Source organism: Suncus etruscus, chromosome 14 (assembly GCF_024139225.1).
Source record: "Suncus etruscus isolate mSunEtr1 chromosome 14, mSunEtr1.pri.cur, whole genome shotgun sequence".
Taxonomy (NCBI): domain Eukaryota; kingdom Metazoa; phylum Chordata; class Mammalia; order Eulipotyphla; family Soricidae; genus Suncus; species Suncus etruscus.
The window spans coordinates 9895595-9911681 of NC_064861.1; the positions used below are offsets into that span (position 1 = coordinate 9895595).

General features: G+C 45.1%; 1 protein-coding gene and 1 non-coding gene across 2 annotated transcripts in view; one reads left to right on the forward strand and one right to left on the reverse strand.

The window, feature by feature from the left end:
• The window catches only part of ANK2 (ankyrin 2), a 274592-nt gene that overhangs the window by 241025 nt on the left and 17480 nt on the right, over positions 1 to 16087 (forward strand). The window contains 4 exon segments of the mRNA XM_049786554.1: positions 1886 to 1918; positions 4013 to 4034; positions 7384 to 13551; positions 15183 to 15257. Of these exon segments, the coding sequence (XP_049642511.1) occupies positions 1886 to 1918; positions 4013 to 4034; positions 7384 to 13551; positions 15183 to 15257 (6298 nt within the window).
• LOC126029009 (U6 spliceosomal RNA) lies at positions 343 to 449 on the reverse strand. Its single transcript, XR_007502671.1, has one exon. It is a non-coding gene; the product is annotated as a U6 spliceosomal RNA (small nuclear RNA).

The window sequence follows — 16087 nt, forward strand, 5'->3', positions numbered from 1 at the left end:
AAATTCTCTTTGATGGGACACTTTGATAAAAACATACTAGAGAAGGAGGAGAAACAAGTGAATTTAAGATCAGACTTTAATCAGATTTATTTTTGAAAAGAAAATAATTGGCTTTGTCTTTACTATTGTTTTCTCTGTTTTCCTACCATATGTAGTATATTGGCCCATACAGAGTATTATGAGTTTGTTATCTTCTGATTCCTATCAATTCACAAGTGGATTAGATTATTACTAACTCTGGGTCAATTTCATAATATATTACCTTTTTGCCAGATAAGTTATCTGTCTGTGAATAACCATAATGTTTCCAGGACTAGCAAATCAATTGTCAACTTCTTTTTTTCAAATATGGAATGCTTCATGAATTTGTGTGTCATCCTTGCGCAGGGGCCATGCTAATCTTCTCTGTATCGTTCCAATTTTAGTATATGTGCTGCCAAAGCGAGCACAATTGTCAATTATTTTAACATGATATGTATACAGGTAACTCATGTTAACAAGTTACAGATTTTAAATCTGGTAGAAAAGAAAAAAAAATCATAGTTTCTAACCCAAATCTACTTGATCTCTTTTTAAATCTTTCTCCAATGCACCACTCCAGAATGACTGAGAAGAAAACTGAGTGAATTCAGTGTTGGGATGACTTTCTTATTTAAAAAATTTTGGCCTGTTTGTCTCCCATTTTGTGAATTAGAGGTTGGGTATGAGCAATCACTATAGCAACAGGGGAGACATGGAGAGAGGAAAAATTTTCCCTCTTAGTGCCACAAAACAAAGCATTCCTGACACTCCTTTAGTATCTTACACTCACATCAATAGAGGTCCCAGTCACACAGAGAAAGCCTGGGGCCACCTCTTTAGCACTACAAATGCTTATTAGTTGATGAAAATGAATCAATGAATAGCATTGTTCACATGGTATATCAAACATGGCCACACAGCAAGAGGCATGTCAGCCCAAACTGGCATATTCCTCACCATCTAGCAATGTATAATTACCTTGGGGTTTGCAATCTCCATCTCTTGTCTATCAAGGAAGGAGACTGTCTAATAAGCACAAAGAAATATACTGCTGGAGACATCCCCTCCTGAGGCATGGACAGATGAAAGAGCTTTGTCCCCTCAGTGAGTTTTGGTGCCCCACTAAGAGAGCATTCACTTTAGCATTGCTTTCTATGTCCAAGTTAGATTGTAGCAGGTCATTCCTGATGGAATGATGACTCAGGATCTTACTCAAAATGAAAAGAAGAAAGTCCAAAATTGTGTACACACATAGAATCTACCTTATACTTAATTCAGTATTCACTATAAGAAAAATATCTAAATATCTCTGTAATATGTCCACATAATAAAAATATGTCCACCAGATACCTTATTCATTTGTGACTTTTACTATTTTTAGCCACTCTGTATGACTGGGGTATTATTCTCCCCATTTTTGTATATGTGTATGTATATATATGTACATATATATGCTTGTATATATATGTGTGTATATGTGTGTATCGATACACACACATATATATACATAGATAAGCTTTCAGGTCCATTTATTGTCAAATTTGGAGGTGACATACATCTGCCATGAGTTTGCTTATGAATTCAGGTCTTTTCGTCTGGTCAATTAGTGATTTAGTGTGTTGACCATTTAGATTCCTTCCCAGGACTCTGGAATCAATGGTGCTGGGCATTGAAATCAGTCCTTTTGAGTGGTTTTCCCATCTGATGTAGTGTGTGTGTGTGGGGGGGAAGGGGTTAGAGCCTGTTGACTAGGTCTGCCTGTCGATACTGGCTGGCTAGTTGTTTAATCTTTTCTTTCCTTCTAAACACTCTGCTCTTTCCGCTCTCTTTTTTCACACCTTGCATGGCATCTGGGGGCGTGAAGGAATCAGATTCAGATCAAGAACAGGAAGAAGAGGTAATTTAAACACCATGTTGCTTCTTTATGGCTGTTTCCTTCATTTATTAACCATGATCGGGAGCACAGGGTTGACCTGTATTGCTCAGAGGGTGATGTAGTGTGCTCTTAGTGATCCAGGAGGAACCCCTGCAGCCTCAGTTTGCTCATCTTATTGACTGACTTCAGAGCACCTCCAAGTCTGCTGTTATATATATTTATTGTAGAACTTGGGAGAACACTAACATGATTTTAGTATTCTCCAAACTTGGAATGCTGGAGGTCAAACATCTTTAATGAATCTATTTTAATATTGTATAGAGATATTATTTCCCTTTGAATTCCATATGTTTGTAAATAGAATTTTTCAGAGATAATTGTACATGACATTATCACTCTGTTAATCCACAGAATATGCACTTATATATTCTAGAATTCTTACCATTTTCAACTTTAATTTGTCCTATGTTAAAAGTTTTTTCATGTTCTTCGGTAATTTTTAAAATGTAAAAGGGGTCTGAGAATAAAAATTGAGTCACTTTTATATTGTATGCAATGGGGTTGGAGTCATATCACAGCAGAGAGGGTGCTTGTCTTGCTCACACCCAACCTCGCTTTGATCCCTGACATCTCATAATAGTTCCCTGAGCTAGCCAGTAGTGATTCCTGAGTGCAGAGCCAGGAGTAACCCTCAAGTGCCACTGGGTGTGACCTGAAACAAACCAACAAAAACTTGTAAGGCATATATAGCTTATTCATTAGAAACTAATAGATTTTATCATGTGGAAACCAGCTAATATTGATCCTGTCTTCTAAGGCAGGCCCTTCCTTCACTTGAGGTGTTCCACAAATCTCACCAGTGTGTGAGAAAACTGATAAGGAAACTGAGGCTCAGAGAGGTTACCTTGTACATGCTGCTTCAGTAGAGGAAGCAAGTGTGTGCTTTCTTTGTAAAGATCTGTAAATACCTCAACCTCGGACTAGACAGGAAAGGAAGTATTTGGGAAATCCCTTAGACTTCACTCTTGACATGTTTAGCTGCTGTTTTTAAGACAAATATCACTGCTGTTGGTTACACAGACACATTTTCAAATATAATTGGTGCATTATGAGAGTCATTCTGACAGATTTGAAATAGAAAAATATCAGAAGGAAAATGTACTAACAGCTCATGTGCTCACTTGTTTACAATGTAAGACCTTATCCAGTCTAAGAAACTCCAGAGTAGACTTTTTATTTTTTCCCTCAGCAAGATTAAAGCAGGGCACGGGAAGGGGTTATGAGTTCCTGATCCTGCTACTACAACCATCTAGACCAGGATTTTTTCCAAACTCCCTTCCTTTGCAGCTCTCCCCTCCCCTGCCCCTCATGCTCTGGCCCCCATTTACAAAATGCTCACCTGGAGCCCTCTTGTTATATGTAGAGGCCCCACATCTAGTGAGAAACACTCATCCATGGATACACTATGATGCCACTGAAGTAATTTCCTCTGTCTCCCCAGCTCACTCTGTCCCATACCAGTTTCCTCCTTGTGCGGGTGTGGCATCCCCAGTTTGTCCCCTTAGACACCACCAAGGCCTTGTCAAGAGAGCAGTGAGCTTTGGAAACCAGTTTACCAGAACCCACAAGCATACTAGTAATATAAATTGTTGATGGCCTTGAGTCAACTATGACAAGCAATCAATCTTGTATTCATGTCAGGGTCTGGATTTCAGGCTCATAATTTATGTTACTAGAAGTTTTTCTCTCAAAACTTCCCTGGCATGCTAATTGTTCTTTCTTTATTTTATTTTTTTCTCAACAAATTAAAACTTAGTTGTGTCATGCCCACTTGACTCTTTCCCTGGCTTGGCCCTTAATATGTATTTCTAACACCCGGTACACCAGCATTGTTTTTTCTCTTCTCAGGAATGACATGTTAGAAATGTTAGAAAGGAGTCTTATTGTTTCCAGGTGAGGGTGACAAATCCAGGAGACTTCAAGGAAGACGTGTAGTCAATGTTCTAGCTGTGGGGTCTCCCCTTGTGTAATTACAGTAGGAGCTCACTGTGTACTCCGGGGCTCTGAGACAAGGAGCTTTTTGTAACCTCTCAATTTATGTATGTTTTCTTTCAGATCGATATGACATCAGAAAAAAGTAAGATTTTTGTTTGAGTTGTTTAAAAGCTGGCTATCCTAAAGAGAAGCATGGCTTAAGATGCAAGCTTAGTTTTCATTACTAACCACTGTAATAATTGATATTTTGGTATTCTTATTAATCCTTAATGTATACTCAGTAAAGCAGCTTGGCCAGTTGAATTGCCAATCTATCTAATTTGTGAGCTACCTAGCAGTAAAGACAAAATTGCAATGATTATTCATCTAAGCATTCACTTTCTTTTGATAGCCTTGTTAACCCTGCTCTTGCCGTTATGCTTGTTTAAAAATCCCTACCGTTTTGTCCATTTGTTAGCATAACTCCGTCATCTCATTTTTTAAAAGTTTTTTCAGAAGCACTGACCCAGCAGTATCACTTTTTGATAGCTCACAGCACTGACTTTGGTAGCAAGCTGATGGTTTTTGTAGGCCACACCAGCAAAAGTGATACTGTGAAATAAATAGTTGTCAGCTATAGCTGACTCTTCCCTTTGCTCCCCTCCCATCCCTCCCTCCCATGCACCTCTTACTGTGGTGAAGTGGAACCGTCCTAAAGAAAAACAAGCAGGCACTCTATACTGAAAATCTCCTGGGTACAATCGATGACCACACCACTGTGTGGTGGGATGAGGCTAGTTACAAATACGAATCAAATCATGGACACTTTCTAATACAGTGAGAATCATTGTTTGCATCCCAGAGGGGGTTAGCTAGAACTTTTGGCTCTAGCCTGTTTGCTAATGATTTAGTTTGTTGACCTGTTTTTTTTAGCATCTCTTTGACTCCTTGGGATGAAGAAATTGAATTTTGCCAATATCTTTCTTGTTTTTATGTCACAATTGCTTTGGGGAGAGATTCTGCTTTTTTAATATTGATTCATTTGAAGGATTAATTTGATTCACTATGCTGCAGGGTAGTATTGCCCCAAAGAGAAACTGAGGACCATGTTTAATATGGCTTCTAACCTATTTAGAGTGATCTGAGCACTTTTTTTTTTTTTTTTTGGTTTTGGGCCACACCTGGCAGTGCTCGGGGGTTACTCCTGGCTGTCTGCTCAGAAATAGCTCCTGGCAGGCACCGGGGACCCTATGGGACACCGGGATTCGAACCAACCACCTTTGGTCCTGGATCGGCTGCTTGCAAGGCAAACACCGCTGTGCTATCTCTCCGGGCCCGATCTGAGCACTTCTAATTCTCAATTCTTGCTCGTATTTAGAAAATGAGCAGTGATGGATATTTTATGGGTTTGCGTAAATCTATTTTGACAGAAAGTATTGAGAATCTAATTTTACACAGGCTTATTTGCAGACTATATCACCTCCTATAATAGTAACCCTCTCAAGAGAAAACAATTTTATGTCTTTAAAAAAAGTCTCATTTGGGAAGATAGTACAGTGGGTAGGGCACACTTGCCTTGCATGTGGGTAGCCTGGGTTTGATCTCTGGCAGCCCATATAGACCCCCAAGCCTGCGAGGAGTGATCCCTAAACACAACCAGTAGTAAGCCCTAAGCACCATGAGGGTGGCCCTAAAATCAACAAAAAATAGTATTTATAAATAAAGTTAATTATTGCTTTTGTTAATTCATTTTTCTAAACTAGACTTGTTTTATACTCTTATTTTTTTTCTTTGGGCCAACTGTAAAAGTTGTTCTTTCTTTTTAATGGCCCTGTTTCTTGGATATGAAGTGATAGGAATGAAAAATCAGGTCCCCGTGCACTATTAGGAGTTAATTATGAGTGAGAAGCCAGGTGTCAGCAGTGAACTGACAGAGCATAGTTGGGTTTGCCCCCCCAACAGAAATATAGTAATAGAAGAAGAAAAACAGTCATTCTATCTGATCCCATCATTTGAAAAGAAAACAAAGTTTTTAGATTATTAGAACACTATTTCCAGTCTTTTGTGATACTAAAAATTTCCCATATTTCCCCATACTGGAGAGATAGTACAGCAGGTACGACATTTTTCTTGCACCTGTGTTCTATCCCTAATGTCCCATAACATCCCCCACGCATTAACAGGAGCAATTCCTGAGTGCAAAGCCAGGACCCTGACCATTGCCAGGTGAGGTCCCAAAACAAACAAAATTTCACATATAGACACATGCCTGATTTTCTCTGATAGACATTAGATAATCTTCTACATCTAAAATAATCTCCCATGCAGGGCTCTATTGAAGGACTCATTCCTATAGGGTTTTTCATGAGAATCACCTAAGGGTCTGGGCCAAGTGTCCCCTTTACCTTTTAAACTTTGCCTGGACTTTTCTGAATCCAACATCTCACATCCAGACACTAGGGTAGGAGATATGCTTCACCACAGTAATGTTTTCTGTATTTGTTCTAATTTCTAACCATCCTTCCGCCCATGCATCCCCCAAGACTGCCTCTCCCGCCCGCTTCTTCCTTCCACCTTTGCTTTGCATGGAAATAACTTGGCTTACATAAACTTGTGTGTGTGTCCGTGTGACTGTCTCAGATTTGAGTTGCCATGCCTCACATTTGAACTCTGGACTCACCCCTGAGTGGCATCCTGATGATTTCCATTGTTTTCCTTTCTCCCCATCCTTGGTTTGTCCATTTGGTGTCTCCAACAAGGAGGCTGATCCCAGGAAAGGACCAAGCCTCTTAGCACAAGACCCTCCGTTTCACTGTTAGGTGTGAATTTCCCTTAGATGAAATGCCGGTTCGCAGCTCTTCAAATCAATTTCATCAAGTAACTGTGGTTTAGGCAGAACCGAATCTCTCGAATTCCAGATTTGGATACTACTGAAAAGTAGAAAATGCATCTGTCGAAGGTGTTCTGAGTTCGCTCCTACTGGCTTTCTCCTAGAGGAAATCAACTTTCTGCAATATCTAATGCTATTTTTTCCTTTTCTTTCCCGTGTTGATTTCTTCTTTATTTTTTTCCCAACATTGGTCTGTAACATCAGAGCAATCTTGAGATACCTCTGTGTAATTTCACTGTGTCCGTATCTTGTTGTGGCGTGAGCTGTTTGTGTGTGTGTATGTGTGTGTATGTGTGTGTTATCTTTCTGTTGATGCTTTGTTCTAGCTTTGTTGTATGTGTGGAGATGCTACAAGTGAAAAAATTAAGCAAGTTATTTCCTGCTCATTATTATTTTCCTTTTTTCAGTTTTGTACTTTATTATTATGTTTTATTCCCCATTAGCCTTGCTTTGCTTTTATATCCCAAAGCCTTAGAAATTTACCATCCCAAGCCCATTTTGTTGTCCCTGCCACACATCACATCAGGAAAAATCAAATGTGTCCATTTGGTCCTGATTACTTTTGCCAATCTCTTTTTTGATTTCCATTTTACTTTCGATGTTTTTTTCATCTACATCAAAGATGATGAGACAGAATCCACCGAGACATCTGTCCTGAAAAGCCACCTGGTCAATGAAGTTCCTGTGCTAGCAAGCCCGGACTTGCTCTCTGAAGTGTCCGAGATGAAACAAGATCTGATCAAGATGACGGCCATCTTGACCACAGACGTGGCCGACAGGACCGGCTCCATCCGAGTGAAGGAGCTGGTGAAGTCCACTGAGGAAGAACCAGGAGAGCCTTTTGAGATTGTTGAGCGAGTGAAAGAGGACTTGGAGAAAGTGAACAAAATCTTGAGAAGTGGTACCTGTATGCAGGAGGCAGACAGTGGGCTGACGCCTCAGTTGGAGAAAGCGCTAGGAGAGGAGTGGGTTTGGGTCAGTAAGGAAGAGATAGAGGAAGCTAAGCAGAAGGCACCCTTACAAGTCCCCGAACCCCCATGTGTAGAGGTCAAGCTAGACAAAGGGACCAAAGGACCAAAAGATAAAGTAGAGAGAGACTCAGCAGGGCTAGTGAACTACTTGACTGAGGACCTAAATTCTTATGTGTCCCCTCATAAGGCTAAGCCACACACAGTTCGAGAGGTGGCCACAGGGGACAAGAAGGGGGTTCCGGCCATGGTGGGGGCCAAGGGCTCAGAGAAAGAAGGGAAAGGAGCCACCACGGATCAACCACCAAAGGTGCAGAAGTCGCCTAAACTCAGCCCAGGTATCAAGAAGCCAGTGAGAAGGAAATTAAAAGAAAAGCAGAAGGTCAAAGAGGATGGTGTACCCATGGGGGCTGACCAGAAGGAGCAGAAGAAAGGCAGCTCAGAAGAGTCGGGTGAGGAGGAACCAGGGCTGGCACCTCCTGAACCCCTTCCCTCTGCCAAGGCCACTTCGCCTCTGGTGGAGGTGACCCCCATCGGCTCCATCAAAGACAAAGTCAAGGCACTCCAGAAGCGTGTGGAAGATGAGCAGAAAGGTCGCAGCAAGTTGCCAATCAGGGTTAAGGGCAAAGAGGAGCCGGCCAAGAAGCCAGCCTCCCGGGCCTCTGGGATGACGTCCCCATCTCTGAAGTCCTCTCCTGCCTCCAAAGCTTCCGTCTCCTCGCTGTCTTCGGCCAAAGGTGAGAGACATTCTTCAACGCCGTCCAATAAAGTGGAGAAACACTCCCCAGTGTCTCCTTCAGCCAAACCTGATAGACATTCCCCCGTGTCGCCATCCACCAAAACGGAAAGACATTCCCCTGTGTCGCCATCCACCAAAACGGAAAGACATTCCCCTGTGTCACCATCCACCAAAACGGAAAGACATCCCCCTGGGTCGCCATCTAGCAAAACAGAAAAACACCCCCCAGCATCACCGTCAGGCAAGCCAGACAAACGCCGGCCCCTGTCGCCCTCCCCCCGGACAGAGAAGCATCCACCGGTGGCACCCGGGAGAACAGAGAAGCGTTTGCCCGTCTCACCATCTGCCCGGCCAGAGAAACCGACTCCAGTGTCTGCTGTCCCTGGGAAGAACCAGAAACACCTGCCGGTGTCTCCCTCTGGGAAGGCGGACAAGCACCCACCCGTGTCGCCCACATCCAAGACGGAGAGGATTGAGGAGACCATGTCCGTGCGGGAGCTGATGCGCGCCTTCCAGTCGGGACAGGACCCATCCAAGCACAAGACTGGCCTCTTTGAGCACAAAGTGGTCCGACAGAAGCCACCGCAAGATCGAGGCAAAGGGCGAGGAGAAAAGGACAAAGTGTCCACACCACCGCCTCAGCCCACCCCCCGGGAAGCACCGAAGACAGAAAGTCCGATCAGCAAACGCAGTCTGAGATTTGTGGCCAATGGAGCTGCTGAAACCAAACGCGGGATCCTGGCTGCCCCTCTGGGGTTGAAGAGAGAGGAGGCAGTAGTGCCTGAGAAGAAGAAGATCCTCAGCCACCAGGCCCCTGAGCCTGTTCAGGCCGTGGAGGAGGAGAAGCAGAAAGAGAGGGAAGAAGGGCTTCAGGGGAAACAGGGTGAGGAAGAAGTGGCTGACTTGGACCTGCAGATTAGCCCGGACAGGAAAACATCCACCGACTTTTCTGAGGTCATCAAGCAGGAGCTGGAAGATAATGACAAGTACCAGCAGTTCCGCCTGCGCCAGGAACCCGAGAAGGCACAACTCCACTTGGACCAGGTCCTCACCAGCCCCTTCGACGGCACATTTCCGATGGAGGACAGCAGGGAGGACTTCCTGCCCACGTTGGCCCTGCAGACTCGAGGCCTAGAGGGCAGCTGCGAGAGCCTGAGGCGGGCAGTGGGTGCCGCCTCCCCCTGCGGCAGCCTAATGGAGGGGACCCCACCGCAGGTGAGCTCCGAGGAGAGCTTTAAGCATGAGGGTCTGGCTGAGACCCCCGAGACCAGCCCGGAAAGCCTTTCCTTTTCTCCAAAAAGAAGCGAGGCTGACCAGAATGGGGACACGGATGGAACCACCCAGTTAGACCCAGCTCTGGATATCCATGCAGAAAAAGAGCCCACCTCCATCCGGGGGATCACGCCAGGCTCTGAGCAAGATGCTGAGGGTCCTGCAGACACAGAACTGCCTCCTGTCCAAGCGCCCAACCTGGACGCCCCTTCCCTGTGTTCCCCACATGGAAGCCACTGCCTTGACAATCATGGCTTATCCTTAGCAACAGAAACCTCCATGGAAAATGATGGAAAGTCCCGGTTTGAGCATCCACTCACACCTCCATGCTCAGTTACCGAGATCCCAGCTGATGCCCAAACTCAGGAATCCTGCAGTCCCGAGGCGTTATGTGAGACCAACATCTCCCCAGCACTTCCTGAGGTTCCAGCCACCTCAGACCTGGCCACAGAGTCCAAGCCACCGGGAGCCATTCGGAGTCCCCAAGGCTTAGAACTTGCACTCCCCAGCCGAGACAGTGAAGTGCTCAGTCCTGGAGCTGATGAATCCTTGGCTGTGAGCCACAAAGACTCCCTTGAAGCCAGCCCGGTGCTGGAGGATAATTCCTCACACAAAACGCCCGACTCCCTGGAGCCTAGCCCCCTTCGAGAATCGCCGTGCCGGGACTCACTGGAGAGCAGCCCTGTGGAGCCCAAGTCAAGGAGCATTCTCCCCAGCCACTTTCCGCTCCCCGCCACCCTTGGCAAATCCGAGATCCTCTCTGAAGTGGCCTCAGTGCGCTCGAGACTGCTGCGAGACGCTGATGGCAGTGCTGAGGATGACAGCCTGGAGCAAACGTCACTGGTGGAGAGCTCTGGGAAGAGCCCTCTATCCCCTGATACCCCCAGCTCTGAGGAAGTCAGCTACGAGGTCACACCCAAGGCCACAGAATCCAGCACCCCCAAGCCCACCGTGATACATGAGTGTGCTGAAGAGGATGACTCAGAAAGTGGAGAGAAGAAGCGATTCACACCCGAGGAGGAGATGTTCAAGATGGTCACCAAGATCAAGATGTTCGACGAGCTGGAACAAGAGGCCAAGCAGAAGAGGGACGGCAGGAAGGAACCCAAAGCTGATGATGACGAGGATGAAATTTCTTCCACCTGTGACCCAGATGCTGACTGTTCTGCAGGTACAGATGAGGCTAGGCCCATGCAGAGCACAGAGGGTGCCCCTGAGGGCCAGACAGCAGAGGCAGAGGAGGAGACAGAGAGCAGAAAGGCTTCTTCCTCTTCAGAAAGTGAACCTGAACTGACACAGCTGAAAAAGGGTGCTGACTCGGGCCTCTTATCAGAGCCGGTGATTCGGGTCCAGCCACCATCCCCTCTTCCCTCCAGCCTAGACTCCAATTCCAGCCCTGAAGAAGTGCAGATCCAGCCCATCGCCCACAAGCAATATACCTTCAAGATGAAAGATGATGATGATGATGCACAGGAAGAAGCAGCTCAGCCAGAAGAGGGACGAGATGGGAAATCCATGATACCTGAAGACACTCAGCATGTGGGCCCTGATGGCCCAGATGCTCTAAACAGAGATGCAGATGCACCCAGTGTCTGCCTGGGCCATGGATGTGAGGCTGGAAGTCCTAGCAATTCTGTTGGGTCCATTTCTGCAGGTGGCCAGAGTTCCACAGGGAACACTGCCCAAGAACAGTTTCAGAGCCATTGGCAATCATCATCAACTCCTCAGGACCTGGAGGGAAAAGTTGGAGACGTTTCTAGAATGAACTCATTACCAGGAGATGGTCCCAGGGGAAGCTCTTCCTGTTCCTCGGGGTCTCATTGCTCAGTGTCTGAAGGAAAGGAATTAGATGAACATACTTCCTTGACATCTTTGCCTTCAAAACTGGAACTAACAGAAATGGATGAAACACTGGCAAGTTCATCTCAGGACTGCCCTGCACAAGATTTCCCAATTCTTGTGCAGACAGAACAGCAACTATCCTTGGGCACTGCAGATGTTGGCCTGGAAGAAGCTGAGGAAAGCTCGGATCCTCAGCTCATGAGTCCCTATGAAAATGTCCCTGCTCAGCATTTTTTCTCCACTGCTGAAAGCCAAGCTCAGGCAGATACAAACTATACCAGCTTTCACTCTTCTTCCCAAGTATGTTCTGTGACCATCACCTCTTCCCCAGAAGGCCTTGTGACCACTGGGAGAACTGTTTTGAGTCAAGACTCTCATCTTGAGGCCCAGAACCTTTTATCCAAACAAGCAAGCCCCTCATGGGAGACAGAAGCCAGATCTGACCATGCATCTTCAGCAGCTCTGGGTGAGACTATGAGCAAAGTCATCATCACCAGAACAGACGTGGATTCTGACTCCTGGAGCGAGATCCGTGAGGACGACGAAGCCTTTGAGGCTCGTGTGAAAGAGGAAGAGCAGAAGATATTTGGGTTGATGGTAGATAGACAGTCCCAAGGTACCACCCCCGACACCACCCCTGCCAGGACCCCCACTGAGGAGGGAACCCCAACTAGTGAGCAGAACCCATTTCTCTTTCAGGAGGGCAAGTTGTTTGAGATGACCCGTAGTGGTGCTATTGACATGACCAAGCGCTCCTATACTGATGAAAGCTTCCACTTTTTCCAAATTGGGGAGCCTCTCTCTGAAGACCCAAAAGAGGGGGCTATGGAGACAGTGGAATCCCCACAGTTGGAGGCCTCTGATGGGGACTCTACACTATTAGAATCAAAAGAAATTGTGGATGATGAAGGGGACTTGATTCCAGATGATGTAAGCGATGGGGGGGAGGAACTAGCAGCATCCCAGGGCATTTCTGCCTCCATGGAAACCAAAGAGGCCAAGGTTGTACCCACTATGGAAATGGGGGGTGCACCTCTTCTGAGCGATGTGCAGACGCCTGACTCCAGCTATTCAGAATCAGGAGTACAATATGGACACCTAGATTTTTCCACCATCACCAGGCCAGTATATTTGGATCGGGATGAGGATTCACCTGACACATCTCCAGAGGAACAGAAATCAGTGATTGAAATCCCTACTGCGCCTTTGGAAAACAGGTCCCACATACCTCTTAGGACTTTCCCCGGGGCCAGCCCTGCTCTTCACAAGTCCCAGCCTTCCCTTCCAGATATGGCTGAGGACAAAAGCAACCACGAAGAGGAAACAAAACCAAAATCTAAAATCCCAGTCAAAACCACTGTCCAAAGAATTGAAGTACAGCAACTGGTACATCTAGAAGGTTCTCTGCAGCAGACTATGGTTCCTCAGGGAGCACCCGAAAAGAGAAGTCAATCAGAATCTGAGGCCAGGCCTCTGGATGCCGAGTCCCCACACCCAGTTTACACGTCCAGGGTTCCCAAGACAAATGAGGATTGCCCAGAGGGGTCAGAGGAGCCTGAATTAGAGTCAGAAGAAGGGACCAGCCGACCAAAGACCTTTGCATCCCGACTGCCGGTGAAGAGCAAAAACACCTCTTCCTCCTGCAGCCAGGAGGCCACCAGCCCCACACACGAGAGTAAGGAGCATTTCTTTGACCTTTACAGAAACTCCATAGAGTTCTTTGAGGAGATCAGTGATGAGGCGTCCAAGTTAGTGGATCGACTGACGCAGTCAGAGAGGGAGCAGGAAGTAGTTTCAGACGATGAGAGCAGTAGTGCCATGGAAGTGTCCGTAATCGAAAACCTGCCTCCGATAGCGACCGAACACTCAGTCCCCGAGGACATCTTTGACACAAGGCCCATTTGGGATGAGTCCATAGAGACTCTGATCGAACGTATCCCTGATGACAATGGCCATGACCATGCTGAAGGTATTTGCCAGCTCCTGGGTGAAATTCCCTGTGCTCCGCATGTCATAAATTTGATGTCCTTTTATTTTTTTGTTGGTTTTTTTTTTTTTTTTTTGGTTTTTTTGGTCCCACTTCCTGCTCCCCCGTATGTCTGTTTTCTTTGGTGATTGGTGTCTCATTTCCTTTGAGCTTTTCTGTAGTGGTTCCCATGTTTGTGTAAGCCCTTTGTGTTCTGTGCTTTCTCTGTATACTCTTGTCTATGGAAATAATCTCAAGATTGAGCAATGAGAATGCTTATGGAAAACAAAAACATGGTACCCAGGCCATGGCTCACTCGCCTTTCCCCAGCCGCTGCATGTGAAGGCCATGCAAACTTTGAGTTTTGTTGTTCTGAAGCTCTGCGCTGAACCTCCAAATGAAGCACTTTGCTTTTCTTTCTTTTCTTTTCTTTGCACCTGAAGATTTGGGGTTTGGGGTCCTATTTTTTTTTCTTTGCCCTTCTGACCTGGATATGTTTTTCCAATAATCTGTCCTTAACAATTTTGTGATCATTAGGAAGCCATTTGCTCCAGAAGATTTCACATATGGTGAAATTGCCATTGTTGTGGATCTTTTTGATTCAGGAAAGTTGGATTTCAGATATCATGGGTTAACTCTTTAAGCAAACAAACAGAAGGTAACACTCTGCTTTTTCCTTTACGTGGTCAATGAATGGAGAATGGGCTCCTCTAAGATGCTGCAGACAAACAAAACTCAAACATTGCATGATGAAGTTGGCTGTGAGGGGTTAGTGATGAATGAGAGGAAAGGAAACTGTAGATGGCTTTGATAAGTGACCTCTGGTCTTCCAGTATCTCTACAATAAAGACTACTGTTTTTACATTTGAGCTTTAAAAAAATTTATGATGCTATGATTTAAAATGCTGCCTGTCAATTTGTGGGGTTCAAAAGGAAGAGGAAGACTGGAGTTAGTGGTTGTAATTTATGGATTCACTGGGTACATACAGATAGAAATATACCCTGGGTACATGCTAATACTGCAGATATTGGCAAATAGATCTGTCTTGATTGGTTTCCTGATCTTTCCAAAGTCACCCGGACTGAGAATCATGAAGTTTGTCCAATTCTACAAAAAAAAAAAAAAAAAAAAAAAAAGGACAGTTTGAGCAGCCAATGTCTTAAGTCTCTTGTGAGTCTTAGATGGGATTCTTCCAAACTTCACTTGGGAGTGAGGTTCACCCCACAGGCAGTTATAATTTTGGGGTAGGGGTTAGGCTAATCTTCTGCATCCTGCTGATGATTCCTCTGGCCTTTTACAAGCAGGATCATTACCTTTTAGTGGGCAATGTGCATTCAGACCATTTCAAAGGAACTTCCTTCAATTTCCAGAAACCCACAGTTCAATGATAGTATGGTGCCTAGTCTTGATTAGAGAGATATGGAAGCAGATGGTATACACTTTTTTAAAAAATTAGATTTCTTCATTCCATTCCAGAAATCAGCCATTTAATGTGGTTTGAAGTGTAGCAGTTAATCTGTGCTATTACCAACTCTTTGGACAAATGACTTTCTTTCTTTCTTTGATGATCAGTTCTGTGATCCTTCTCTTGCCATGCACAACCTTTGGCCATTCTGTTTTTGACCTTCTATAGATCAGCAGGATGAACAGGAACGGATCGAGGAAAGATTGGCTTATATTGCGGATCACCTGGGCTTCAGCTGGACAGGTAAAAATAAAAGTGACCTTCCCGACTTTTCTTCCCTCTCAACAAAACCTGCTTATTTTATTTTATTTATTTTATTTTATTTTTATTTTATTTTATTTTGTTTGGTTTGGTTTGGTTTGGTTTGGTTTGGGGTCACACCCGGCAGCACTCAGGGGTTCCTCCTGGTTCTATGCTCAGAAATAGCTCCTGGCAGGCTCGGGGGACCATATGGGATGCCGGGATTTGAACCACAATCCTTCTGCATGCAAGGCAAATACCCTACCGCTGTGCTATCTCTCCAGCCCCAAAACCTGCTTAGTTTCAATGGCGTGGCTACATCAGCCAAAAATATGAAAAAATGTCTTATCCTTCCTTGAAGAAATAAGGTGAAACAGTAGAAAGAATAATTAACTACAGACTAGATAGTCCAGACTTGGCATTAAATTATTGTGTGAGTCAGGGCATTTTATTTAGGAGCTAGAGAAGTAGTACAGCGGGTAGGATGCTTGCCTTGCACATGGTCAGTGTGGGTACTGTATCTGATACCCCATACGGTACCGCAACTCTGCCAGGAATGATCCCTAAGTGCAGAGGCAGGAGTAAGTCCCAAACTTACTGCGGGCTGGTATAGCCCACAAAAAATAGATGTGAATCAACAACAACAACAACAACAGCCTAGCCCTTTTATTCACTCTGGGATTTACAGAGATGCTTATGGTCTACTCTGGGCTGCATTTAGGGACCATACATTTCTGGGAATCAAGTCCAGGCCTCCTGTAAGCAAAGCATATGCTGCAATTTGTTGAGCTAGTTCTCTTGTCCTTGAATCTAGATTTTTTTAAACTGTAGCT